Here is a 26,116-nt window from a genome sequence, read left to right on the forward strand (position 1 = left end):
TGCAGACAGGACGAGTTTGCGTCTTCAGAATGCTTAACTTAATGCACTGCATAGGCAGAGGAGTCAGTCACGTCACAGGAAAAGTTGAGTACTGCAAAAGTGCTTGTTGTGCTGGGAGCAGTAGGCGGCAACAAACATGTTGCTTTCAGAGTTGGTGGAAAGTGGAACTGTGGAACCAGTTCGAAATCATTTGCAGTGGCTCTTAATACAGCTAATATTCTGCCGGCCCAATTTATGCTGTTGTGGCACAATAGAGAAAATTTTTAATTTGGCGTTATTCAGTGAAAACCATCCTAATATTGAAATGGACAGGCCTGTTTCATGTAATAAGGCAAGAAATTAGGCCAGTTGATTTACCACTTCTCTTCTGTACTGCATTTCATTCATGAAGGCATGAAGAAGACAGGACACAAAGTGCAGACTACTATTTCTCAGAAAAAATATTGATGCATATGTATGTATGACACGAAATCAATTCTTATTGCCTTGTATATTGCATGTGCAAGAAGCATGGTTCGCTGGTTAAATTCCATTCCTGTATCTGACTGCATTAGTAAGGCAGTGATTACGCATTTCTGATTAATCGATGAGGACTTCCCAAATTTTCCTAATGCATTTGCTGCTTTAAATGTTGAGCTCAAATGTGCATGGAAAGTCCAGGTGGCATAGATTCCTTCGCACTGCAGCAAGCACAAAAATGTGGGCACAGCCCAAGGCCTTGCTTTGCACTGTAAAGAAAAGAATGTGCATTCTCACCGTAGCTTCTAAGTACATTTTTTCTGGCCATTTCAAGCAGCAAATCTACCAGGAAAATTTGGGAAGCTTTAGCATAGTGTTAAGAAAGCCAAAAATATCTAGTGATGACAGTGAAGTTAATCCTGGCCCGGTCTTGCTTTGTGCTCACGACCTCAATACTTCAAAAAGCGACAACAGATTGTGGACCCCTCATGCATTGACTCACTCGCATAAAATATGAGAAAAAAGTGTATGACTGTAAAATGTCTGTGTCTGAGATGCCACATTTGGAAACAGCTAGAAATTCCAGTGCGCAAAGCCAGGCAACTGAAGTGGATGCTCTCATTTTGTAATAGCCAAGATTTTAGGAGTTCATCGAACATCTGTGATGACACCATTCTGGTAATTTTTTTGAGCAGCTTTATATAGCTGTGTCAGGAATTCACTGGCCAAATGCTTTTTGCCTTGAGCTACAGTACACAATTAAAAAAAAACACTGAAGCAATTGGTCTCAAATGGAAAGGAAGAAAGATGCATTTTTAGCCAAAGTGAGTTAAATTTTCTTCACTCTGTATTTTGTTTCTTTTTGGATGCTATGAGAATAGTAAAATCTGAAGCTTTGCCAGCTGTGAAGGTTTTGGCAACCAGCACAAGCCCTTTAAAATTCTGATTACTGAGCTGGAAGTTGCACAGTTTCCTTCTTTTGTTGCCAATTGAGCACATAACCTTCGCCATTGCACATTTCGCATGTGCCGTTTGTTATTACTTGCAAACATATTACTGTGGCATGCATGTTATCTTCCCGTATCTTAAAATACTTGTGCTTCACAACAGCAAGGCATACCAACTGGTTTGTTTTCTTAATTGTTGATCGTTAAGACCACTGTTGTATATTTCATGCACTGTGCAATGGATGGCTATGTCGCACACAGCAAGCATCTTTTGTAAAAGTTCAGCTTAGTAGTTTTCATTCTAAAGTTCATGAAGCTCTGATGTAAGTGCCAGTGTTATGCATTTTCATGTGCAGAAGCAAGCTGCAGTCAACCCTTTTTTTTTCTCATTCCATTTTTCTCCCATTATAATTTTTTTTTTTGCATATTTTGACCTTTCCTTTTATGACTGACAGTTATGGCCTATTGGGGATCGGGTTTCTACCGCTTGCCATAACTCTAAATATAGTATTCCCCGCCGCGGTGGTTCAGTGGTTACGGCGCTCGGCTGCTGACCCGAAAGACGCGGGTTCGATCCCGGCCGCGGCGGCCGAATTTCGATGAAGGCAAAATTCTAGAGGCTCGTGTGCTGTGAGATGTCAGTGCACGTTAAAGAACCCCAGGTGGTAGAAATTTCTGGAGCCCTTCACTACGGTGTCCCTCATAGCCTCAGTTGCATTGGGACGTCAAACCCGAATAAAACAAACCAAACCAAGTATTTGTTTTATTGCTATTTGTTTGTTCCACTTTGGGTGTTTGCTGTCGAACACTGTACTCATGCTAGCTCTACCCATTGCTGCCACTTAAAAATGAGGCATGCTAAGCAGACCTTTTATGGGATTATAGCAATTAAAGTGCTTATACAGGGTGTTTCGCCTTAGACTTTACACAATTTTTAAAAATAGGCTTTTTGAGTTAAAAAAGCGCTTTTTTTTGGAACAGCATTGTCAGTGGTGTAGCACTCAGAATAAGCTTAAGACATGCCGACTAGAAGGCTGGTTAACTAATATTGTATAAACTTTTTAACTGTAATTGCCAGGTCCTTAATTACTGAGAACCATGTATCCTACCATAAGTAATATCTGTATCAGTTTTTAAACTTTAGAAAACGCTGTGGCCCAAAACATTTCGGCTATTTCGACCAGTTGCGTGCACTGGAGAGGTTGCTCTGACTGCAAGCTTCTCAAAAGCACATGTATTTTGGCGCAATGTAGCTAAACTTTGTTGGGCCACAGCGCCGAGGGAATCTGTGTTTTTGAAATTATTACTTACTGTGAGCTACACTCCTCTCAATAATTAAAGAGCCTAAAAGTAATACTTAAGAAGTTAGCTATTAAATATTAGTTAATTAGCCTGCTGTTAGCACGTCTAGCTGTATTCTGATGTACTAGACCGCTGACAATGTTATGCGGAAAAAAGCGCTCTTCTAACTAAAAAAGCCTGTTTTTAAAAATTGTGTGAGCTCTTAGGCGAAACACCCTGTGTATATCGCATATGCTCTTTATCATGATACCCACCTCTAATTTGCCTGCCTCTCTTGGCATGTCTCTTAGCTTCTGCAGCTGTGAAAAAAATTCCTGGTTCCTTTAAAGAAACAGTGGCGACAGCCGATGGGCTGCAAGGTCTTCTGCACACAGATTATAAGCAGCTACACTGCCAGAACACATCGTGCAGCACTATTCTATCCTGAATTTATTCTTGCGCAACGCATGTAATAGGAATATGATAACCGAAGTATGTCACTAAATTAAGACAGTTGACACTACGAAGGTCCTTCCCAGGCACCAAATCCAACACTGTGTGATTGTTCTTGGTTGATTTTGTAATTGTTATACATGTGCAGTCCAAACTTTTCTGCCCTTGTCTTTTATCCACACAGTTTCCATGACACATATGTTGACACTAAAATTTTCAGCCATGAGAAGTATACTGTTTTAGGCCAGTGACATGCATAGACTTTGTGCTGATTTGACTGGTGCATCGCACTCTCATCCTCCCAGCCTTTGAAGCTCTCCTTTCGTCAGTTTGCTGCTTGTGTTGAATTGTCACTTCCTGCTTCTTTCTACTGCTCTTTTAACCAATGACAGCTTGCTTCAGCCCATTTGCTCTTGTGAGCAACTTAAGCAGCTGCATTCTGATTGCAGCTTCGTACTATGATCTAACTGCCCACACATGTGCGCGGTACAAGAAATGCAGTGGCGCCCTGCCTCCTGTTCGCAAAGGTCTAGGCTGGTGTGTGTACCCATCTCCTCTCCTTGTTGCTATTGTTGCTTTCACCATGGCAATATATGCTGCTTTTTTTTCAGTTTGCACGCATAGCCTCTAGAGACAATGCAAGCACCCTGCTTGACCTTTTTTTATTCCTTCTCGCCACCTCTGGCAGCTTCTGCTGTCTTTTTTTTAATTTTAAGGCCCCCTGCCCTACCTTCTCATTATGGTCTGGGAATGCCATGTTCACTCTTCCCTATGGCCTCTCCCCTTCCAAAGTCCCATATATGATCATGCAAACACACACATGTCTGCTAGGCTTCCTTATCAAATCTGACTTCTCTGTTCTGTACCATGCATCTTTTGCCAGTGTCTCAGCTCACCTGATTCACCACGCATAATCACTGCTGTTCTTTGTCTTTGACAGGATCTACTTGTGATATGGATGGCCACTTGTCTGATGAGCCACTGTCTGATGAGCCTTTCATAGACCCAGGTAGGCCAGAACCGGGGGAACGTCCATCCCGGAAACAACGGCGTTGGCAAGGTCTGAAGAATTTTATGATTTGTCGAGCCATGAGGCGTATCCTCCCAGAGCACTCGCGTTTACCGCAACTCCCAGAGCCATTTGCACAGTCAAGTAGACCTGGATACTCCACAGAGCCAGGTACCAGTGCATGTGGTGATCAAGTGTCCAAAGGTGCCACAGGGGGACCAGCTAGTGAGCCTTACGCTGGGTAAGATCATTCTGTGTCATTTGACTTCAACAAATTTACATATAATTTGTGGTCCTTCATGTAACTGCTTCAACCAACTAAGCTTGCTATGCTGCTCTAGTAGCCAGTACCTGGCACTAGAGCCATTACTTTGAAAATGGACATGAAAATTCTAGTAAATGTGCAGTCACTAAAAGTTCACGTCATGCTTGGCGGCGGTAAGGCTGGTCTGAAAATGTGGGGTAATGAATTTTTCGCTTGTTACTTCTACCCTTTCTGGCGAAAGCACTCAGGCTGAAAACAAAAAAGCCAGAGAAATGCATTTCGGCTTTTAAGGATAAAACCCATACCAGAAAAAGCATGTAGCTATTTAGTGGAACCGCAATCTTTTGCTACATTTTTTGAGGATTGTCCTTAAATTGTAAAACTTATTCACATTCTGTTTAGGTTAGCTTTATCTTGTACACCTTTAACCTGTATATATTTGTCTACAGCAGCTGTTACCTCTCAGCTTCAGTTTCTTTTGCTTACTTCTTAATCTGCATTTCTTGCACAGTGACATTGTGCCCATATTTGCTGCTGGACTGAGAAGGACCAACTAACTAAAATGTCATGGCATTGTGATGAAAGTGGAAAGTTCTTGGCTAATATTTTTAGGATCAGGATTGGTGTTACTGGCCAAAAAAGAAATTCTTTTTCTATAGGAGCTCTGCCTTGAAAACTGCGTAAAATTAGACAAAGCTCTGCAGTAAGATTTGGATACTGTATTAGAGTGTCCACATGCGACCACACATTGGTTTACACAACGCAGGCATTGTTAAATGCATTGTGATAATTTTTTTTAAGAAGCGTTTCATTTTTATTACTGTTCATGCTCTCTTCAGAGCATGAACAGTAATAAAAATGAAACCTTGTAATAAAAATGGCCTTGTGTGAAGGAAGCTTGACTTAAGCAGTGCCTTTTTTTACATGGTTAAAATTAGACTGCCCCCTCCAAGAGTGAACCATTAATCCAGCCCTTGAAGAGATGCTAAAACCCTGGCTCACGAGTGCCAAAATAGCATGAGATTTTCACCAAGCGGAGTGCTTCATGCCGGGCTGCTTAAAAGCTTGGCATGTTTGCATAAGGTGTATGTAGAATGGCCTCAAGAATTGTCAAACAAGGTTCTAAATATTTAGCAATTACTGCACCTTTCCTGCCTTTCTGAAACTTACTCAGAAAAGAAAGTTGTCAGTTTGACTAATTTTTTTACAAGTTAAGGCACACAGGTGTCCAAGACATTAGGTTTAACTGAAACGGTGCAATCCATTCTGTTTAAAGGGAAGTCCGCAGGGTGAAATAGTTGTGTTGTAGCTCTTAGGTGGGTGTTGATACTAATTTTTTTTGCGTAAAAGGTGGATGTGAAGTAATGCAGAATATGTTGTCCACTTGATAAGACTACGCAAAACTGACACAACTTTTACTTACTGCATTGAGAATAATGCTATTCTTTAACAGCTGTAAAAATACAAGAGCACAGTAAATGTAACTGTAAAAATGTGCCTTAATTAAACAGCTTCTGTTCTTTTCAAAACAGTGTTGTCATCGATGTACTTAAAGGAATCGATGAGCCACTGCCCACTCACAGCGTGATGCCGTACGTTCTTTTCTGACCTTTTGTTTGCATGCGGTTTATCAACATTGAATATTAGAGGATTGTAATAGTTGCTGTGCAGCTGCATACCACGCAGCTGGACTTGGTGATTGCTTCTATGTTTCATGCAGAACAATGTATACTGTTCACATGTTGAAGTAAATCTTGTTTGCTGTGCTAAAGACTAAAGCTTATTGGTTTTATGGAAAATAAGCTGTTGACCCTCTGTATACCCTCTACCCTCTGTGTATACCCTCTGTGTATACCCTCTGTGTATACCCTCTGTGTATACCCTCTGTGTATGTATAGGCGAAAGCTGGGAGGTATGGGACAGCAGTTGGAGGGGGACAGTCAGTTTAATTTGTTCTGAGTATCCTCAGCAAACTTACCAATAGTGAATTGAATGACGCTGAAATACTGGCAGCCCTGTTTGAAATGGCCAATATTACTTGTGCATGAAACTACCTAGGAAAAAAACTGATTTTGGTACTCAAAAGTAAATATTCCTTAATGTTCCTTAATGCTTTCCTTAATGTTCAAGTCAGAACGAACCTGCGAAACTAAGCAGTACTCTAGCATCTGCAATATGCTCTATCAGTGTGCTTTAGGCCACCAAAATTTTATGTGTTGCTGCAGATGTATTTGTGGGAACTGCTATTGTTTTATGTACTACGCAGTTGGGAGGAGTGAGACGGTAAAGTGAGGGGAGGAATGGGACATTGTCCCACCATGTCTCTTGGTCTTGTATGATAGTAAAAGATTAGTTGACTTCTTTGTGGCTACTTTGAAAGTGTGGACAATTATGAAACAGCTATGAAGTAGGTGATGCAAGTAGGAAAGCAGAAACACATTCATTCCCAGGGAGATGTCAATGCCTTACAGAACAGAAACATTGGGCACAACCAAAAAAAAGGTGGAGGATCTAATTTATTCCTGTGATGTGAGCTAACAAATTCTGTGCATTTTAAGTGTCTCATTCCTCCCTTTTGGTGTCCCACTCCTCCTACCTGAGGAGGTGGAATGGGGCAAAAATTTGTTTCTGTGAATTAATTCTTTGAGGTACTTCTCAAAGTTAGACCACTATACTCTTTTGCATGTTGTTGACTTTGCATATCTGCACATTTATTTGGCCATAACTTGTTTGTAGGTGTCAAATGGAGAAAGATAATTCTGTTATGTAAACTGTCCCACTCCTCCTAGCGCTCCCTTACCTGTATGCAGCTGCTACCCATTTACCAGAATAGAAGAATGATTGAACCCATGTGAGGTCATGTTAATGAATGAAACACAATTATATGTGCACGTAGAGGCCCTTTTGGGTGAAGTCTTAGCTATGTTTGGTGCCATGTGACATTGCATTGAAGAAAGCATTTTGCCCAAGCGGTCCCAATAGAAAAGGTGGAGTCACATGATCCTTTTTTGGATGTTAAGAACCTCTTCATCTACAAAAGTTGAGACATGTGGTTTGCAACAAATTCATGGTAGTTTTATCTCGCCACTCAGTCTCCTGTGCTGATACCTAGGAGATGGAGCTTGTACATCCCCTCATACCTGCAAGGGTTTGAGGTGGTTTACTTGCATGAAAGCACTGAAATAAATTTTTTCTGCGCACTTGTATTCTGTAAAATTTTCTAGCTGTACACTTTACCATGCTAGAGAGCATACAGAATAATGCATGCTCGTGTTATCATGTTATATTAATTGACTAATGTACTGGGGTCAAAGGCTTCTGATCCCCCTCCAAGTTCCGAACTGTGCTGCACTACATGTGGGCGCAACCCGACGAATGCACCCCTGGTGTCGAGACCTCCATAGTGCGCCAATCTTGACTTCAGGAGTGCATCATCAGGTGGCGCCCACATGCAGTGCGGCATGATTCGGAATTGGAGTGGGGGTCAGAGAAATTTGATCCCAATAGTTCACGTAGCAGAGCTACTGCTCCACTTCTTGTGGCTTATTGGACCATGATGTTTCGCTGTGATATTAATCTTATGATAACTAACATCTGAGGTTACACAGTCTTATTTACCCACCACTTCTCATGAGATTTTAGCAGTTCGGAGCTATTTGTAAGCAGTTATGCAAGGGATATGTGGCTTCTCAGCGGACTGTAAAGTCAGGGCAGTAGTGTAATTTAGATTACTTGTAGTTATGAGGACATCCCTGACTTTTATATTTGCGTGGTCCCTGTATCTGCAATTCCTTTGTTAGGTTAACTGGTAGGCACATGCAGTAATTCAGTAGTGGGTATAAGGAGCGCCTTCGTGCCTTAATTTTCTACAACACAGTTGCCTTTTTGTTTTCTTTGGAGGCCATCAGTAACGGAAGGTAAGAAAGGGATTTCCTGTATGAAATAACAGAGCACACTGTACGTTGCTTGGTTTTTGTGTGCCATGCAACATTTACTTTGGTTTTGCATGCTTTTGAAGCAAGACCCAAATTTTGTGACAGTAGAAGAAACTCTGCTTACTTTTGCCCTTTGAAAGAGTGTGTCCAAGCATCATATTGTCAAGAAGTGGCCCTGACTGCTTACCTCTGCATTTTTCAGCCGTTTCCTCATCACAGGTCCCTCCACAGGTCACTGGCTAATGGTCATCAAACATGGCAGAGATGCCTACACCACCACGGCTAATGTAAGCCAGCTGCTGGAGTGGCCCAGTGATCAAATAATGCAGCGGGTAAGTGTTTGCAGCTAGTTTACTTTTCTGCGTACTGTAGGCTGTAACTCAGAATTTAAGGAGAGTCTGAGCTTTCTGTTTGGATTAACAGGAGTCTCTAAAAATGGTCTGACACGAATGGTGTCAGAGGGTATTTGCACATACAAATTGTATTTTCGAACCTCTTCCTTGTACAGACCTAATTATAAAATGGGCACAATGTAACACTTAAATGAAAGCACATGTTTTATTCAATCAGCAGTTGGCAGTGGCAGTCTGCAGCTGCCTCATGTAGCAGGTGTTTTGGGAAAGCCTCCAGTAATTTTTAAAAATAGGTTTTTTTCAGATAGTGGCTTTTTATGGTGTAGTAATTAGAGTTGGCAGAAAACAGGATAACCATGCTAACTGGTGATTGACTAAATTCCAATCGCTAACCTTTTAACTACTACCGGTTGGTGCCTGATTGCAATTCGAGATTTGTAGCCAGCCAACAATAGTAACCATATCAGTTTTAAGAATTTCAAAAATGCGATTACCCTTGCCACTGTGGCTCCCCTCTCTCTCCTCACCACTTCGCTGCTCCAGCATGGGCGGGAAAAAGACAGTAATGTGGTACATGTGACAAGCACGTCGCTTTGTGCTTCCCGCAGATGTGCGATTTTCGAATGGTGTGAGAAATCAAATTTGTTGAGCCACAGTGGCAAGGGTAATCAGGTAATCGTACTTTTGAAATTACAAAAACTGATTTGGCAACTACTGTTGGCCGGCTACAAATCTAATTGCAATCAGGCACCTATTGGTTGTAGCTAAAAGGTAGGCTATAAGGATTTATTTAATCATTTTACCAGCTAACATGATTCTCCTGTTTTCTGACACCCGCTATTCTAAAAAAGCCTATTTTAAAAACTAGTGGCGGGCTTCCAGGAAACAGTTGGTATATTATTATTATTTTATTTTGATACCTAAATGGGCCCAGAAAGGCATTACACAGTTGGGATTAGGATAAACGGCAAAATATTGACAGTATAGAGAAGCAGTTAAATGAAGATAGGAAAAGGAAAGCAAACACTGAAGGCCAAGGGCAAAGCACAGTTTGCTCCAAAAAGGTTTTTACGCATCACTGCTCAAACTGCGCTTTGCTCTTGCCCTTCAGTGTTTGGATTTATTTTACTATTTAGACTGGATTGCTTCCCTATACTGCCAAAATTTTGCTCGAAACAGGTACATTGGAAGGAATGTAAATGGCTCAGCATGGTAAAGCTAGATCTGTAGTGTCTGTAGAGGTATTGGACATCAGCATCGTCATCAGAAAAGTGTAGTCAGACGTGCTGGCAGTTATGCTGCCTCGTCAAAGTTTGGCAAGCATTTTGTTGATTTCTTCACCTTGACTGTCCTGGTTCCTGTTGCTGCAAGGGGCAGTATCACTGCATCCCATCTGAAAACTGCCAGCTCAGACAGCAGTGTCCTATTATGAGGCATGATGTTGTCCATGCCAACTAACAATTTCTGCAGAAATTGCTTGCTGTGTAGTGCACTTCAAAATTTTGTTGCCCTTGGTCTAAGGGCTGAGGGGCAACAGTAGTTTTGTGGAGTGGGAATTTAAGCTGACTGCCTCCAGCCAACCCACTTGTTCATGAGCTGGACAGTTAGCAAAGTTTTGCAACTTTAGTAATAAACTATTTAAATGCACAGAAATTTGTTTCATACCTGAACTCTGAAAGCAAAACATTGATAGAAAGAAAAGCAAACAATACGGTTCAAGGGTGTGTATTCCCTCATTGAAGTTGCTGATGGGAGAGGGAAGTTACTTGTCAGAGCTTCTCAGGAATTCAGCTTCTTCTATACTAAGATAATAAGGGCTCTCTTGCATAAGCGTCTTCATTTCCAAACATCAAGCAAAAATCTTTAACCAGCTTTTGTGTCAGGTTGTCATGAAACCAAAATAAGACTGCGATCTTGTCAAAAAAAGACGAGCATTTGCACCTACAGCATAGACTAAAGAAAGTAGCTGAAAATGACATAATGTCCCTGTACTGCCATTTGTTTCAAACTTCCGGACTATTGTGCAGAGATAATCGCAGATACAGAAATAATGAGATGCGGGTTAAGGTGCATGCAAAATTTCATGCCTTGCTCTTCAGAAGTTGTATACAAGATATTGCTATCATGCATGTAGCCAGTTCTCATTATGTTAAGAGAGCAGAGGCACTCATGCACTTTGATGACTGCCTTTGGCAAGATTGCTCGTGCAAGTGTTCATCTTTGTTTGACAAGACCATACCCTTGCACCAGTCCCAAGATAAGCCGACACAAGAGCTGTTTGAAGGTTTGCTCATGGTGCTTGGAAATGAAGGCTTGCTTAAGCAACCCCTCAGTATTTCTGGCAAAGCAAGGACAATATGTGACTAATGATTTTGCTTACTGTGCATGATGCCCAAGGATCAGTGATTGCGATGAGGGCAATAACACCCTTGATACATAACGTTTGCTTTTCTTTTTGTGAATATTTTGGTTTTTCAGTTCATGTTTGAAAGGAATTCCCATGCAACAAAATCAATTGTTAGTTTGCACCATACCTGTTCACATTGTTTTATATTCCCCTGCTATACGTTGTTATAGTGCACTCATACTAGCACACTGCTTGATTAAGTTAATTAGCTAGACAGTTATCTACTCTGAACAACACGCTTTGTTTAGCCCAAATTAACCTAGGCTGAGTCATCTTATGCAGCCATTGCTTGGACACACAAGTGCTTGCCGCATACCTAACAGGAAGGGTATTGATGTCCTTAAAACATTTCATGTGCCTTGATTTCCCGATTATAATAAGTTTGTGCCTGTGAAGAGAAGCCAGAGTTTGTATTAGGCAGGTATAATTTTGAATTTATTTGGACTAACCAAAAGTGTGAATCAGTATAATTTTAATTATTGCTAGCCCACTATGTTTGTTCTGGTAGCACTTGGCATAACTGTACTTGACTCGTAAGCACTTAAAAATGTAGGTATTTGCTTTGTGTGTAGTCGCAGCGAGTTATTTCAACTATACTAGGGAGCTCTAAGGGACTGAGACAAGTTAAGAGAGCACATGGCAATCACCAGATAGCCCATCTACATTTTAGTTGGAACCTGTATGCATACATAACTAGCTAATATGTTATTGTGTTGTTTTTCTTGTGCTAAGCTTCAAGCCATGTGCATCACCCTTGAAACTCTGGTCCTGGATAGGAGAGAGAATGTATGTCTTTTTCACCAAATGAACAGGTAAGACTAGTGCAGAAAGTTTATTTTCGCCAATGTAGCTTCACACTTGGCTGCAGCAGGAGAGGACAAAAAAAGAAACACAAAGTACAGTTATATTTATTGGCGGCAGTCACCAGCATCTAAAAACTCCTTCTAAGGCAAAACATGAGTGATGCCATGATGAAAGTTCCAAACTTCTATGGTATGCAGAAAAAAAAACTGCATTTTAACATGTCAGTGTGAGGATTAAAAAGTTGAAATGTTGGGCTCATGGCAGCTTCTTGTCAGGTAACAGAAAATTTTAAATACTTGCAAAATGACTAACTACAGACAGTTTATGTGTATGAACTTTAAATGTCAGTGTAACGACATGAACAAAATGCTGCGAGGTCTAAAGCAGTTAAACTAGGAGGAGGCAGAAAGTTTTGTATTGTAAGCAGAAAATAACAAGATCCTTTTCTTTTTGCACCAATCCTAATTTGTCAGTGTTAACTGACTTTTAGGACTGGATGGATCAGGGTTTATTATCTCAGTAACGTGCCGTCTAGTAGAGTACGATAAAGAAAGTGCTGCACAGGTATTTCAGTCTTGAATAGCTTTTTTAGAAATAGTGTCAGTGTTATGGCCATGAAGCATTAATGTTTCAAGCAGTCAATTACCATTGGTAATTTAGGTTTTTGGTGGTTTATGTTATGACCATTAATTGTGTAAACAATGAAGTGAGCACTTAGCGGACATAAAAACAGTTTTGGAGGAAGATTTAAGAAGGTAGTAATCGAAGAATGAATTGTGGTAGAGCATGCAGTTGTCATTGTATAGGTGCATATTCATTAATCTAAAAATGGCATATCTTTAACAATCCAAAAATGAAAACTGTGGGACTCTAGCAAGGTTGAAATATACGTGTTGTGTGCTGTGGGAAAGCAAATTGGATAGCCATTTGAGGATGCAATTGTTTAGTGTCATTTGAGCTTATGCAAAAGTTAGGTGAGAAACAGCAATAAATGCCGCATATATGTCTGTGAATGCTCCATCTACCGGCTAGCGTGTATCATAAAAATGGCTGATATCTAAGTGAGTTTTATTAATTGTATGATGATGCTAAATTTGCAATGAAAGCCATGCTGGAAGTTACTTGGGACGTTGTTGGTTTCGAGGACCTCTTTTGAATGTTTGGTTGACAGAACTCAGTCTAAGTGAGACAGTATTTGCATGTTATAGGATTTCAGCCAGAGGAGAACTTTTTGCTAGCTTCCATGATTGAGGACCTCTGGAAGTTGAAAGTGATTTTTGAACAATAATGATGAGATATCTACTAGTCCAACTAGAATGATTTGCAAGAAATCGCTAGATATTTCATTGGGTTTGCAGCTCTTTTTAATGACTCAGCCCAAAATCATATTAAAAAACTCCTATTAAATGTGTGAACATTGTAATACAAGTTGCACGTAACTTAAGGGGGAAATTTCAAGATTGTCTGTTGTAGAGACGGCGGAAAGTATTAAATGCAATTGATGGTGGGTCATCGTTGGAGTTCTGGTTAATCATAAAGGTATTTCATGTAGTGTGACATGTGGGGGCACGTTGTTATGTGTTCTCAAAGAGACCGAGCCGCTGTGATGGACCTTGCAGTGTATTCAGGTATAGCCAGCATCAAGAGAGCGGGGAAACTACTTCATCTTCAGCCGTAGTGTAATGTTGGCGCATGCCGGTAACGGAGCCTGTGACAGTTGGTGCACTACACTGAGTAGAATAGATCTTGAAAATTAATAGGGGTTGATTTTCATTAAACTGCTGAAGGTCACAGTGTATCTTTTTTGCAGAATTAGTCTTAGTTCAAAGTTAGTCCTTAGGTTTCTTGCCTGGTTACTGCCTTGATTATAGCCTTTTTTTATAGCAATTCTTTGCATTCTTATTCTTTTCTCCGCTAATTTGTAGGTATGCAGTTCCTGGTGTGAAAATTCGCAAAGGCCTGGTTGACAGAGCTACTTTTTTTCGGCTGAAAAGGTAAGATGCTACTTCTGGCAAGCAATAAGGAGACTTGTACTATTTTGTTTGTTGCCAAATGGAGGGTTCAATTGCAGAAGCACAAACGTGTAAGCCGAAGCTGCTTGCTTCAGTACAAAAGTTGGCTTCATGGCAACCTTAAAATGCTATCAACAGTGGTGCATTGTGCACAAAGGGTAAACTCTCTCTTTTTTTTTTTACTTCAGATCTCGCTCATAACAGTGGAAATGTGCCATGAATTGGCAATGTGGTCTCCTACCACAGACTTTGAATTAAGTGGGGAATTTCAAACCTGCCTCAACTTGACTGTATAAAAGCCACGGACCAGAGAGCCGATTACATACTTGTTAAAATATGCCAATTATAAATTTTAGGTTTTTCAGTCTCTCTACACTGTCCGCTTCTCCTTGACCTAGCTTTGCTAAAATTATGCTATTCATGAAAACGCCATCACTGCAGATATTTGTTATAGCCAAATTTTAATTGATGTATTTTGGAAAAACCAAAGTATTAATGTGATAAAGGCCCCAAGGAAGGTTGTGCTTCTGGATCATGGCTTGTGTATATGTATGTGCATATTTTCATGTATACAGGACTGTGAGAAAGCACCTATATGCTTGTTAACTTTTCTGGTGTGCGTGTACACTTGTACTATTGGAGACAGTCTTCTGGATGTGTGAATTCTGACTTCTCTTGTTATCCGATGGCTTGAGACCACACTTGTGGGGGTGAAAGTTAGGTTTACAGGCTATAATGTATGGTAGTGAAATAAGGTGATCATGGAGGCTTATGTACCTGGGAGTATATAGTTTAATATACTAGCTCCTCCTGGCCGCCACTGTGCATCCGTCATAGCCCATTTGTTGCTTTGGGGCGTTAAACAACACAATTTACAATTTTATTCCCTCTCAGACCCTTCCTGCCTCTTTTTTTTTATTCTGCCTAACCCCCTGCTCTATCTGGCAGCTGCTGTTTAGAAGCTCAACATTTGTGTTGCAGCTTCTGCGGCTGGCACTCCTCTCTCCCTTTCTACACCCAATATCAAACCACTGCAGTCACCGCCAACTGAAATACCTCGAACTTTGAAACTCCCAAATAGTGCTTTTCAGTTAAAAAAAAGTCTGACTGCTTACCCAATTCAGTTTTAAAGAAGTTTTCACAACTGTGTAAAATGCCACTAAGTGTTATACATTGTGATTGTGCAATTTTTTTTTAAGCCACATGAGATGTAGAAGGCTAAGAATGAAATGAGAAAATCGGTCTCTCTGACTATGCAAGAACAGTTGCTGTCATGTTGACTGCGTTCACTGCATTTTGTGGCTGGTGTGAAATAGTTCCACTTAAGAATCAGCAGATGCATTGGCCCAGAAGTTAATAACTGTCACAAAAAATTGCATGCCATTGGAAGGAGTTGACAGCTGTGTACACAGTTGTTGGCAGAAAGTGTAAAATCGTTTTGTTGTGTGTAGTTCTCCTGGTCTTAATTCTCATAATAGACCATGGGACAATACTTAGTTAAGCTATATAAATTTGGTTCTGGAGCTGCTATTCGTTATGTGCACTGCATTATTGTGTGCATAGTGACTCATGTCTTGAAACTAGACCTGCTGCTTTTTTTTTTTCGTGGCTGTTACAGTGTCACCAGTCTGCTGAAGTTGTTTGATTGCCCAAAAAAGAGCCAGATAAAGGAGGTTGCTAAAATTGCAGATGATTATAAGGAAGACTCAGTGTACTGGCAGGTAAGTAACAATCTATTGTATAAACAAGCCACTAAGGTGTAGCAAGGCAGTAGCAGTGCTGAGGGTAGGTATGTTACAACTTGCAAAGCGAGCTAATAAATTCAAGTTTTACAAGAACTTCACAATAAAAAATTTAGTATGCATTGTTGGCAAAAACAGTGTTAGCCTCCTTATACTGCTCGCTTGATTCAGTTAAAATGCTGAGTGCTCATTTAATTGTCTGTCTTGACTTATCTTTTATCCGGTGCTTTTTCTTCCTCAGACTCAATCTGACGACAGCGATACAGATGAGCAACCATCGCCAGATGAAGAGGTTCGAATGCTGCGTAGACGAAGGTGACTATTGTGTGATTTTTTTAGCCAAATGTTTTTTCCAAGGTCCTAAGTCTCATTGAATGACATGGTTGAAAGCATCGCTTGTGACAACGTACACAAGCTGACAGATGGGCCTTCGTTCGCAGCATTGTTTTAATGCTAACGCATTAAAGAAAAGCAGGCTGAGCTAGCTTCCTATAGTTAAACTGGGTACTCCGGCAGCTACTGGGAAATAGAAACACTCGTTAATTAATGCCCTGAGAGGGTATTAATAAAAGTTATTAATATTAATTTGATTACACGATGAATGTTTACTACCGCACTCGTGGGGCACATTTGAATAGCAGAATTTAAGTCCTGGTTCAGCAGTTAGCGCGCTTGGCACTGAGCCGAGCACCTGGGTTTTGAGGGAGGTGAAATGCAAAAAAATGGTGCGGCTGGTTACAGAGCGAAAGCTATGGCGTATCGGGCAACTATAAGCGGCTTAGAGTCTGTAACGCTGAGCACGTTCCGGACACTGGATAGGCAGCGCGCCCACCATGCCACCCTGGCAGGTGGCAATTAATGATTGATCGCCAGAGCTTGCTCACCCAATGAACACTGCAGCCCACATCGCTAACACATCGCTAACACATCGCTAACACTGAGTGCTAACACATGCAGCCCACATCTCTCTCCCATACCTCTCTCTCATCACTCCATGTACCTATTAGCGCGATTAAGGCGTCCACTGACCCAGTCACCCAGGGAGCCAGTTATGCGCACTTCCTTTCCTTGAAATCATCGCAGTGTGAAACGTTCTCAACGCCAGCGCCAATGAACACAATGAACGCCGACATCCTATGGCTTCAGTGCCGAGTTTCTGTTCTGCCACAATGTTCTGAATGCCAACGCATGCAGCGCATATCTGCCGCTACTGCCATGTAGCTTAAAGCACGACTCAGGTGTCCACTGTTCCAAGGGGGCAGTTATGCACCTTTCCTTTGCTTTCTAAGCTCCCACTCCATTGGTTTCGTAGCTTAAAGTGCAACTAAGGTGTCCACTGTCCCAGGGGGCCAGTTATGCACATTTCCTGTGCTTTCCAAGCTCAAGATCATTTGAAGGTCAAGTTTGCATGGTCCGCAATTGAAGCTTGAGGTCCCGTAGTGAAGCTTTCACTTCAAAATGCGCCTGTGTGCTGTGCGAGTTCAGAGCTCGTTAAAGATCCCCAGGTGGTCGAGATTATTCCTGAGCCCTCCACAACAGCACCTCGTTCTCTCCTTTCATTCACGACATTCTCCCTCCCCTCAAGACACATTTGAGGTGTCCACCTAGAAGTGAGGCAGTTACTGCGCCTTTTATTTCCTCAAAAATTAAAATTCACCTGGCTCTGCAAAACCAGTCCCAAGAAAAAAGAACGAACAAAAAGAGTGCCCAGGCCACGGAAGTCCCATTTCGCTGGACGTGAAATTCTAGAGGCCCATGCACTATGCGATATCAGTGCACTTTAAAGAACCCGAGCTGGTCGAAATTATCCGCAGCCTTTCACTATGGAGTTCCACATAGCCGGACTTCATTTGGGACATTAGAGCCCATAAACCTAAACATAAACCCATAAACGAGCGTTTTGCTTTCCTAGTGGCCGCCGGAGCACAAAGTGAAACTGTGGAAATTCCAATAAGCTAGCACAGCCTAATTTGTGTTTCAATTTGGTAAAGCTAAAGAAGAAAACCTGGTGTTGTATAAAACAATTTTGACGACCTAATGTCATATCTGTGCGAAATTCGAACTCAAACAATTCACCCGTGTAGCTGAGAGAAGCATTCTACTGCATGAGTTTATTTTCTCAACAGCCTGAATATGATACTCGCACAAGTAGACACTGCTTCAAATGCCGCTGCGCATTCTGGTTTCGTTTTTGCCTGCCCTGCTGTAATCATACTTGTGGCACTAAAGCGTTGCATTTCTTTACATTTGTAAACCTTGCAGAGTGCGCAAAGCAAGTATTTTTAACATTTAGCACTGCATTGCATATCAGTGGATATATTTGTGGTTTTAAAAATTAAGTAGTGGATTTTCAGCAGATTATGAAGGCAGTTTCAGTGGAATGCTTGGCGACAAGGCGGGACAAGGCGGGGGAGTTAATCTGCAGCATCTGTAGTACGCGTGCTATGCAAGCTCTTACTTGGTATGCTTTAAAACTAATTATTTAGCCCATTTTGTTTTGATAGTGCTTGGAAAGGAAAGATATGGGTTAACTTAACTCGTACAGAACGATACAAATACTCACCTTTGGTCCTGTCTATTGAAGAGTCGAATTCGCTTCCTTCTAGCATTGCGGTTATCGCTGAAAAATCATCATTTCAAACAGCTCTTCTGTCACATTTATAATCTTGTAACCTAGAGTAATGTTCGTTTTTATCTCTTTTCTATTTCTTTTTTTTTCGTTTGCTTGGGTGTGTGTGTGTGTTGGCCATTACATTCAGAGAAAAGATGCCATGTTTTGTAACTTCCGAAGGTGAAATATTTATCTTTTCTGAACTACTTTATTTGCCTATCTTGCTAAACATGTAATTTTTGGTGCTCTTCAACTATCTGTTCCTAGCCATTCTTTTCCACTTTCTCTTATTAGTGCCTGGCTTCTTAGCTTATTTCTGTTAACAGCACTTTGTATTTTGTTTTGTATATTTGATAGGTTTTTTTTTGATGAATCCCTGATGAATGCCTGCAAGGGCCCTTAAGGTATTGAAATAAATTAAATAAATAAATTAGTGCTTAATTTCAGCTAAAGTTTTGGTTTTTACACTTCGCTCACTTTGTAAAAAATAAAAACGGTGCCATGGCTGGCATCTTTGCCTAAGGATGTCTGGCTGCTACACAGGAAGTCCTTTCGTGCTTCGTGCAAAATATGAAATTCTGTTTAAATGAGCATTGGGCTAATTAACCTTTAGCAAACATGCAACAATAATGCAATGCACAATAAGTCAGTCTCAATTATATACAGCCCGTGAAGCATTTATGCTGTGATTACATCACTTGCCTGCCTTTCATTGGTGACAGTCATAGCTTTAATGTAATGTTGTAGTGCACTATCCCAAACACACTGCTACTGGGAGCAAAATGTTTATCTGGTTATCAATGCATGGCTGAGTGCCCAGAACAGCTGCTGACAAACACTTCGTCAATCGTTTGGAGGATTGCAGTGTTTGCTTTTGACTATGAGACTTGCACAGCAAAGGTTATTCTCATTCACTCGTGGTTTGGGCCTAGAAATGGGGCTGCTTGGCAGTGTAGCTTTACCGCTTAACAGGTGGGGTACCATTAGGTGTCAAGTTCCAATGCTTTGCATGGCACAGCAAACATTCTAGTCACATGCAGTCTTTTATCTTACTGATTGGGTAAATTGTGAACAACTGATAATTGGGAAATAGTACACTTGAAGAAAGCTGTGGTATTTAATTCACTAACTTCATATAGCTTTAGGTGTTGTGTGCACTCTTGAAGAGGACTGTGGTATTTAATTCATGAGCTTCTTCGTATAGTTTTAGATGCCGTGCTAGAAATGCCTATTTCAGTCGTGGTCGTAATGAGCCCAGTCAAAGAGGAACCTATGCATTGATGAAATGGCAACCTTGGGGTACTATTCTTATTGAGCAGCAGCTTACGCAGGATGCATTTGCTGTGTGTGATGTTTGTGTTAAAACTAGATGTTCCCATAATTTGTACAGCTTTCAATGTGTGTATTTTTCTATGGCAGTTTTGTTGCTCTAGTACGAAAACAGCACTTTTGTGAAAAGCACACAGGACACCTTACACATTTGCAGAGCAGTCAGCAGGTTTTGAGGAAAGCCCTGGCGCTCCCATTAATGTGTTGAAGGGGCATTTTATTCATCTTCAACAGCTTGTGTAGCCCAGAGAGCAGTATGAAGTTATGTTAGACTATTGTGACTGCTCTGGACATTACCAAACTACTTTGGTTCAGTACACTTCAACAAAGACTGGACATATTGATGTTCACTGATGCTGTAACCATTTTTACTATATACGGGTTGGTAACCAGTTTCACTAAATGTGGGTTGGCTTTCAGGTGGTTCTTCAGTTCTTTCAATTGGCACATGACAGTTTTTATTGAATCCATTGTATTTACATCTTTCTAACGTGGCTATCATTGTTAATATACTTCGCCCTTTCCCTGCAGCGTGGCACTTCATGACAGCATAGGGTACAGCCCAGTGACCAAGGAGCAGAGCAAGGAGTTTGAGAAAATCGATAAAAGGGTCCGAAAAGCTGAAGAACTACGAGCTCAAAGAGGTGAGAAAGAAAAGGGAGTAGCAAGTACAAGCCAATTAGCATGGCTTTTTGGTGGAAATTGCAGTCAGCAATTTTCACATCAGTGCGTAGACAGAGCTTACCTAACGCCTGAGACTGTTTCTTTTGAACAGCAAGACTTTATTGATTTTGCATTTGTGTGGAGCCATATTCGGCTTAGAAAATTGGTGCATCTGCAGCCTTTCTTCTTAGTCTGCCGCTGCCTGCAGCTTTCTTATGTGTCAATCCTGTTCACACATGATGGAACAGTACGCTTCCAGACATGCTGTCCAGCACCACGCAGCAGTCAAATTGTGATCAGGATGCACCACGTGCAAACGAGGTATTCACCTTACTGTGATATTCATGAACTTGGTATATTTTGCATAGGACGGTACAGTAAGACACTGTTAATTGGACATCGGCCTTTGACCCCACCTTGAGCAAATGAAAGTATCTTGTGTCATAGCGCTCTTTGGCCGCAGATGCCCTTGTGCCATTAAAAATTCACTATCATCATCACATTGTTTACAGTCCTCTCACTCTGGTACAAAAAACCGCTCTTCAAAGTACTAAGTATTTAAACAGAGCAAAAACTATGAAACTTAAAACGGGGTTTTGGCTCAATGATGACATCATTACAGATCATCCTATGACGTGGGCAAACTGTCACAAAACTTACTGTGTGCGCTTTGATTAGAAAAACGTGACTGTAGTGGGTCATTCTTTGTCTTGTAAGGAAGACGACGGGCATACGCACGAGCTGCATTGCAATCGCCTAGTGCACGCTCCTGGCTCCACTGCCTGACCTCTGACTGCTGTTAGCCCTGCTCCCGTTAAAAAGCTTCGCTGTACAAAACCCACCTTACATTTGGTGGAGGTGCAGGGTGCGGAGGTGAAATTACCAAAAGCCAACTGAAAGTTTTGTCCGTCAGCAAACGCAGAGTGAATATTGATGGCAGTGCATCCAGTGACGTCACACACACAAGGCTGCCTGCAGAAATCTCTCTGAGGCCATGAACTTAGAAATTTTAAAGTTTGTATGTGCAGAAACAAACACTGCTCTGAAGCAAAATTTGGCACAAAGGACCAGAAAACTGCGGAGAACGTACTGTTAAAGTTTTAGCAAAATCAGGGGCAGAAAAAACAGGAGTTGCCTTTTAAGAGTACATTTGAAGCATTGCTGCTTTTTCACACAAGGCCTGTAAACCATCGCCTGAACACTCCTCAATGATTTAGAGTGGCACGGTGCAACCCTTGCCTGGTTGCGGTGTCCCCTCCCATGCTTGCTGCTATCTGCAAGAATGCATTGCAGTGGTCTTGTCTCATTGCTTCAAGGAGAAACGCTGAAGCCACAAAGGACATGTCTTAATTTGTTGAAGGTTTGGGACTGATTCTCGACTGCGGCCACCACATTTTGATGGATGTGAAATGCAAAGCATGCTTGTGTGCTGTGTGTTGTCATGTCAAAAAGCTTCAAGTAGTCATTGTTCTCATTGACTACCTGAAGCTCTTTGACATGTTTTATCTCAACTCTCAAGCAACTTTAATAGGTTGCTTGTTCTCCAAAAAAAAGCTCTAAGAGCCATTGAAGGCTATTATGGGAGACCGTGAGATTTGCCTACAGAACCCTTATACAAAAAATATACTGTTCTACCAGCACAACAAATTTATTATTTTCGTTTACTGCAGTACATTCACCGTAACGCGGGTTCGATCCCGGCCGCGGCGGCTGAATTTCGATGAAGGCGAAATTCTAGAGGCCCATGTGCTGTGCGTTGTCAGTGCACGTTAAAGAACCCCAGGTGGTCGAAATTTCTGGAGCCCTTCACTACGGCGTCCCTCATAACCCGAGTTGCTTTGGGACATTAAACCCCAATAAACCAAACTAAACCAGATTGTATACCACTCTACCTGACGGGCCTGCCATAATGTACCATCTGAGAACACAAAAAAACTTGTACCCATCACTCGGACTAACTACGGGAAACAGAAATTAACTTTCCAGGTGCCATTTGTCATCAACCAAACTTCACTAGAACGGGAATTCTTGTCATCATCTAAGGTATTTAAAAAATGTATAAAAACATATTTGGAAGAGAATCCTGTATAGTTTTGTGGCCTATACTCGCTATAATATATGCTTTTGACTACTGGCTCTGTTTCTATGTAAACGTCCTGCGGCACAAAATTTGCCATTTACTGTCTTCTCTCTACTGCTACTTTATTTGTATTTTCTGATTGAGGTATCAGATGATGTATTCAATTCATGCTTGTTTGTGTCATGTTGTTATATTATTTGGTGTCATTGATGTATTCAATGCATGCTTGTTTGTGTCATTGTTATATTATTTGGTGTCATTGTTTGTCCTACATCGGCGCTAAAGGTGTGTGCTGCCACCTGTATCAGGGAGCCAAGGCCTACCGCCTTTTGCTTTGGCTTCCCCTTTCATTTTGAAGAAAAATAACCACCAAACCAAACCAAACATTTCCTTCCTCATGCAGAGTAACATGCCAGTGATTTTCAGATGCCAGCTAAATTCTCTGCTTTTTCACTAAAGGGCCTCTCTGGCTCTCTCTCATTTGTAATCTTACTGCACTACTTTCAGCATACTGAAACCACCACTATTCTTATAGAGTGGCCCTGACACCTCTTTTTGAATTTTACCTGTAAATACTAACTAGAGTAATTTAAACTAGCTTACTGCACCTTCATTATTCTATCCATTTGCCTGTGCTGCACAGTGGCTTTCAGGAAGAACATGCTTTCTTAATGCATGCTAAGTGGGCTGGAGCAAACAGGAAAGGGATGCATAACACACGCTGTCAGACAGCATTGTTGTCACAAGGAGGGCTGTGTACTATCTTTTCTTTCTTTTTTTTAATCATTGTTGCATTTCTTTATGTGCATACAAAAGTAAGTGCAAAAGTCCTTTTCACACTTTTATCAGTCTGGGAAGCATGGAGTGGTAGTTATTGCAGTGTCGCTGTTTGGTTCCTTGCTTGCTTCATCCATGGGTGGAGTATATGTGCACAGAATGGGCAGACATGTTGTTGTTGAGGTACTCATACACTTTGACTTGACTTGACATGTACTTCTAATGTCTACCCACTAGAGTTAAAACAGTCATCTCCTATCAGGTCCATCCATACATCCTTCATCCTGAATATTAATACAATGAGTGCCAGGCAACCTTTGACTGCACTAGACATTATGAACTCCAGCTTGAGGTGGTGTTCTTTTCGGGAGACTATTTAGAACCCTCAGACAAGCATTTTCTAGAGCAGTCCACTGGTTTCCTCTTTGCAACAGTGTGCTAGTGACAATGTCTTTTGGGATGCTTGCCAGCATCAGAGTCTTCAGCCTAAAATAATGCCATGATAAGCAGCTCGGTTAACAGTGCTAATGCACAGCACCTGCTATGACTAGTGTGAATGCCCTGCTCAAAATTGAGATGGCAAGTCAGGGGACAACTTGCTAAATGGAATTATTCGTACACAACCATCTCAGTCATTCGCTGTGTTCAAAAAAGAAACAGAACAGTTTTTAAAGTCTGGAGTAATCGTCTTGAACTGTGCAGAAGGTCTCATTTTGCACATCCTTTTTTCTTTTTCTTATGGCAACAGAGCTCGCCCAGGACCGGAGTGATGTGTCGTCATCACCAACAACTACCACTGTGCCCTTAACGGCCCTGATTGAGGTATTACAGGTGCAGAGCGATGGTTCGCCATGCACTGTATGCCAAATCACAGCTGGACTGGGTACGCAAGCTCGGGCTTTCATGGGTGACCTTGCTCTCTGCACACACAGCACCTTGATGGTCCCAAGGAGCGAAGAGGAGAGTCCTGCCCCCACCCTCAGGCAGAGCTAAAGTGCTTCTGGTAAGGTAAACTCATGTTGATCTGGGTTATAAGGCAAAGCTAGTGCTAAAGCTGTGGTATGTCTAAAACAAGCAGCCTAAGAACTACCACATATCAGTACCTGCATTTGTATTTTAATTTGTTACAAAACACAGCCATGTCAGACCTCTGAAAATTAGTGAGGCTGGTCGTGAGCATACCTGATGGGCCTGCTCTTGTCCAATGCACTCAAGAAATCCTTTGCAGTGACAGTTGTGCATATGTTACAGTACGTGTAGCTCTGAAGGACACACAGTGCACCATTTTGTAATCAGACAGTCCATATCATTTGGCAGTCATTTGACTTTTTGGTACTTGGCGTGGCCATTTCGCATGCTGTCAGCAGATGACAGTCCCAACTAGTACTAGGCAGGTTGAAGTCACCAGTCAGCATGTCACTGTCATGATGCATAGTACATCAATTGGCAGTGCTGCTTTATTGCGAAAGCAGCTGAGTAGCTCTTGGCACCAAAATATTTTTCAGTCATTGAAGCTTTTTCAGTTGTGCATTTTCCTTAATGCTTTGAAGTGTTGCCATCTGTGCCATCAAATCATCATGACCTTCAAGGGAGGTTTGCAGATATGCTAAAAGAGCACCTCGCCACCTCTGAGTGTGTACTAAGGTTTCAGGGCAATTTTTATTTTATAGTAATCTCTTTCACTAGTGTTCACACAGTACTCAAATTTAAAAAGGAAATGAGAAGTGCTAAAAAATTTCTTTGAATATTTTTTAGGCCATTTTTTGCAATTTCAAAGCCGCATCACTCCTTAATTCCAAGGTTTTTCTCTAACCTCCACGCTTCAACCCCATATACAGTTGAATCCTGCTCTGGAAGGATTCAACTGTTGTACACTTTCACAGGCAGCAGTAAATGCTGACGAACGACACAGCCAGCTGCTGATTGAGCATCGTCATGATCAGCATGGAGCCCATTGAGTTCTAGGACCACATTTGCTAGTCGTCATCACAGGCAGTGTGGAGATGGGCCTTGCCTAGAAAGAAATGTTTTCCCTAAATGTTTGTTTCAGGTCACAGATTAATTCTAACAGATATAGAAACCCACTCATGTCCAATTATGGCAATAGTACCTCTTGAGATTCATCAGTTTTTAAGGAACTTACAGCAGTCCATTCATGAGGGATGAGCATTAGGTTTTTAGTTGTGCTTTTCTATCTCTGAAGCCTTGAAGAAACCTTTCTCGTGTAGTGTAGCTTTGCTTCTCTTGATACATTATTAGCATGATGCATATATCATGCTGTACTAGGTTGTAGGGCAAAACATTAAAAACCAAGCAAGTTAAGATTGGAAAAAAATTTAAATTAACAAAAGTTAATTTAATTGAGCAATCAATAGAAGTTGACATCAAAATAATTTAAATTAATAACTTGTATTAATGCAAGGTGGGACACCAGTGCACCATTGTGGAGCACATATTTTGCATCGTAGGATGCAGAGATGTTGGTGAACACCTGTGATGTAGAGCTGGAAGTGAAGAGAAAAACATGCCATGTGAAATGAGTAGTATACAAAGGCTGCTTCAGCAGATACAGATGTCACTTGCTTTTGCAGTTTGCTTCCAGCAGTGCAAGTCACAGGGGCCAGGCCTACCTACCTCCGGATCCTGGTCCACGCAGGCATACCTGTGTTCTTGCCTCTTCCTTGCAAAAGAAGTCGCTGGCCAGGCGCCTCAAATAAAAGGAATGGCTTTGCACCCAAACACATCCCGAATATGTACTGTAATTTCCGATATACAGTTCTTCGGCTGCACAGTTGAACCTCGATCGTTGAAATTTCGCTACATCGAAATTTGTCTCATGGAATGCTAAGACTCCTTAGAAACGCGTTGCGGGGAAGTGGACCTTTGCTTCTGCTCTTCTCCATCTATAATAACGGCGTTAAGCCTGGCCACCATGGGTCGTTTTTTTGGGCAATTCGATGGTGTCTGCAGGGCGAGGAGCGGCAAAGGG

The 26,116-nt window shown here is 41.4% G+C and overlaps 1 protein-coding gene across 1 annotated transcript; it reads left to right on the forward strand.

The window, feature by feature from the left end:
* Positions 1–4,106: 4,106 nt before the first annotated feature.
* LOC149352583 (uncharacterized) lies at positions 4,107–25,807 on the forward strand. Its single transcript, XM_089577214.1, has 10 exons — positions 4,107–4,390; positions 5,947–6,006; positions 8,552–8,681; positions 11,842–11,921; positions 13,839–13,907; positions 15,544–15,646; positions 15,909–15,982; positions 20,139–20,251; positions 23,876–24,130; positions 25,719–25,807. Exons 1-9 carry the CDS (start codon positions 4,215–4,217, stop codon positions 24,118–24,120), a joined length of 1,050 nt encoding a protein of 349 aa, XP_089433340.1. The 5' UTR covers positions 4,107–4,214; the 3' UTR covers positions 24,121–24,130; positions 25,719–25,807.
* The last annotated feature ends 309 nt before the right edge of the window (positions 25,808–26,116 follow it).

Source organism: Amblyomma mixtum, chromosome 3 (assembly GCF_055824585.1).
Source record: "Amblyomma mixtum isolate Tamu chromosome 3, ASM5582458v1, whole genome shotgun sequence".
Classification (NCBI taxonomy): Eukaryota; Metazoa; Arthropoda; class Arachnida; order Ixodida; family Ixodidae; genus Amblyomma; species Amblyomma mixtum.

Bases quoted from the DNA above. Each gene is read 5' to 3' on its own strand.
- LOC149352583 (XM_089577214.1), top strand. From the start codon at position 4,215: ATGATTTGTCGAGCCATGAGGCGTATCCTCCCAGAGCACTCGCGTTTA. The intron at 11,922-13,838 runs GTAAGACTAGTG...GCTAATTTGTAG, and splicing joins CTTTTTCACCAAATGAACAG to GTATGCAGTTCCTGGTGTGA. The intron at 15,647-15,908 runs GTAAGTAACAAT...TTTCTTCCTCAG, and splicing joins AAGACTCAGTGTACTGGCAG to ACTCAATCTGACGACAGCGA.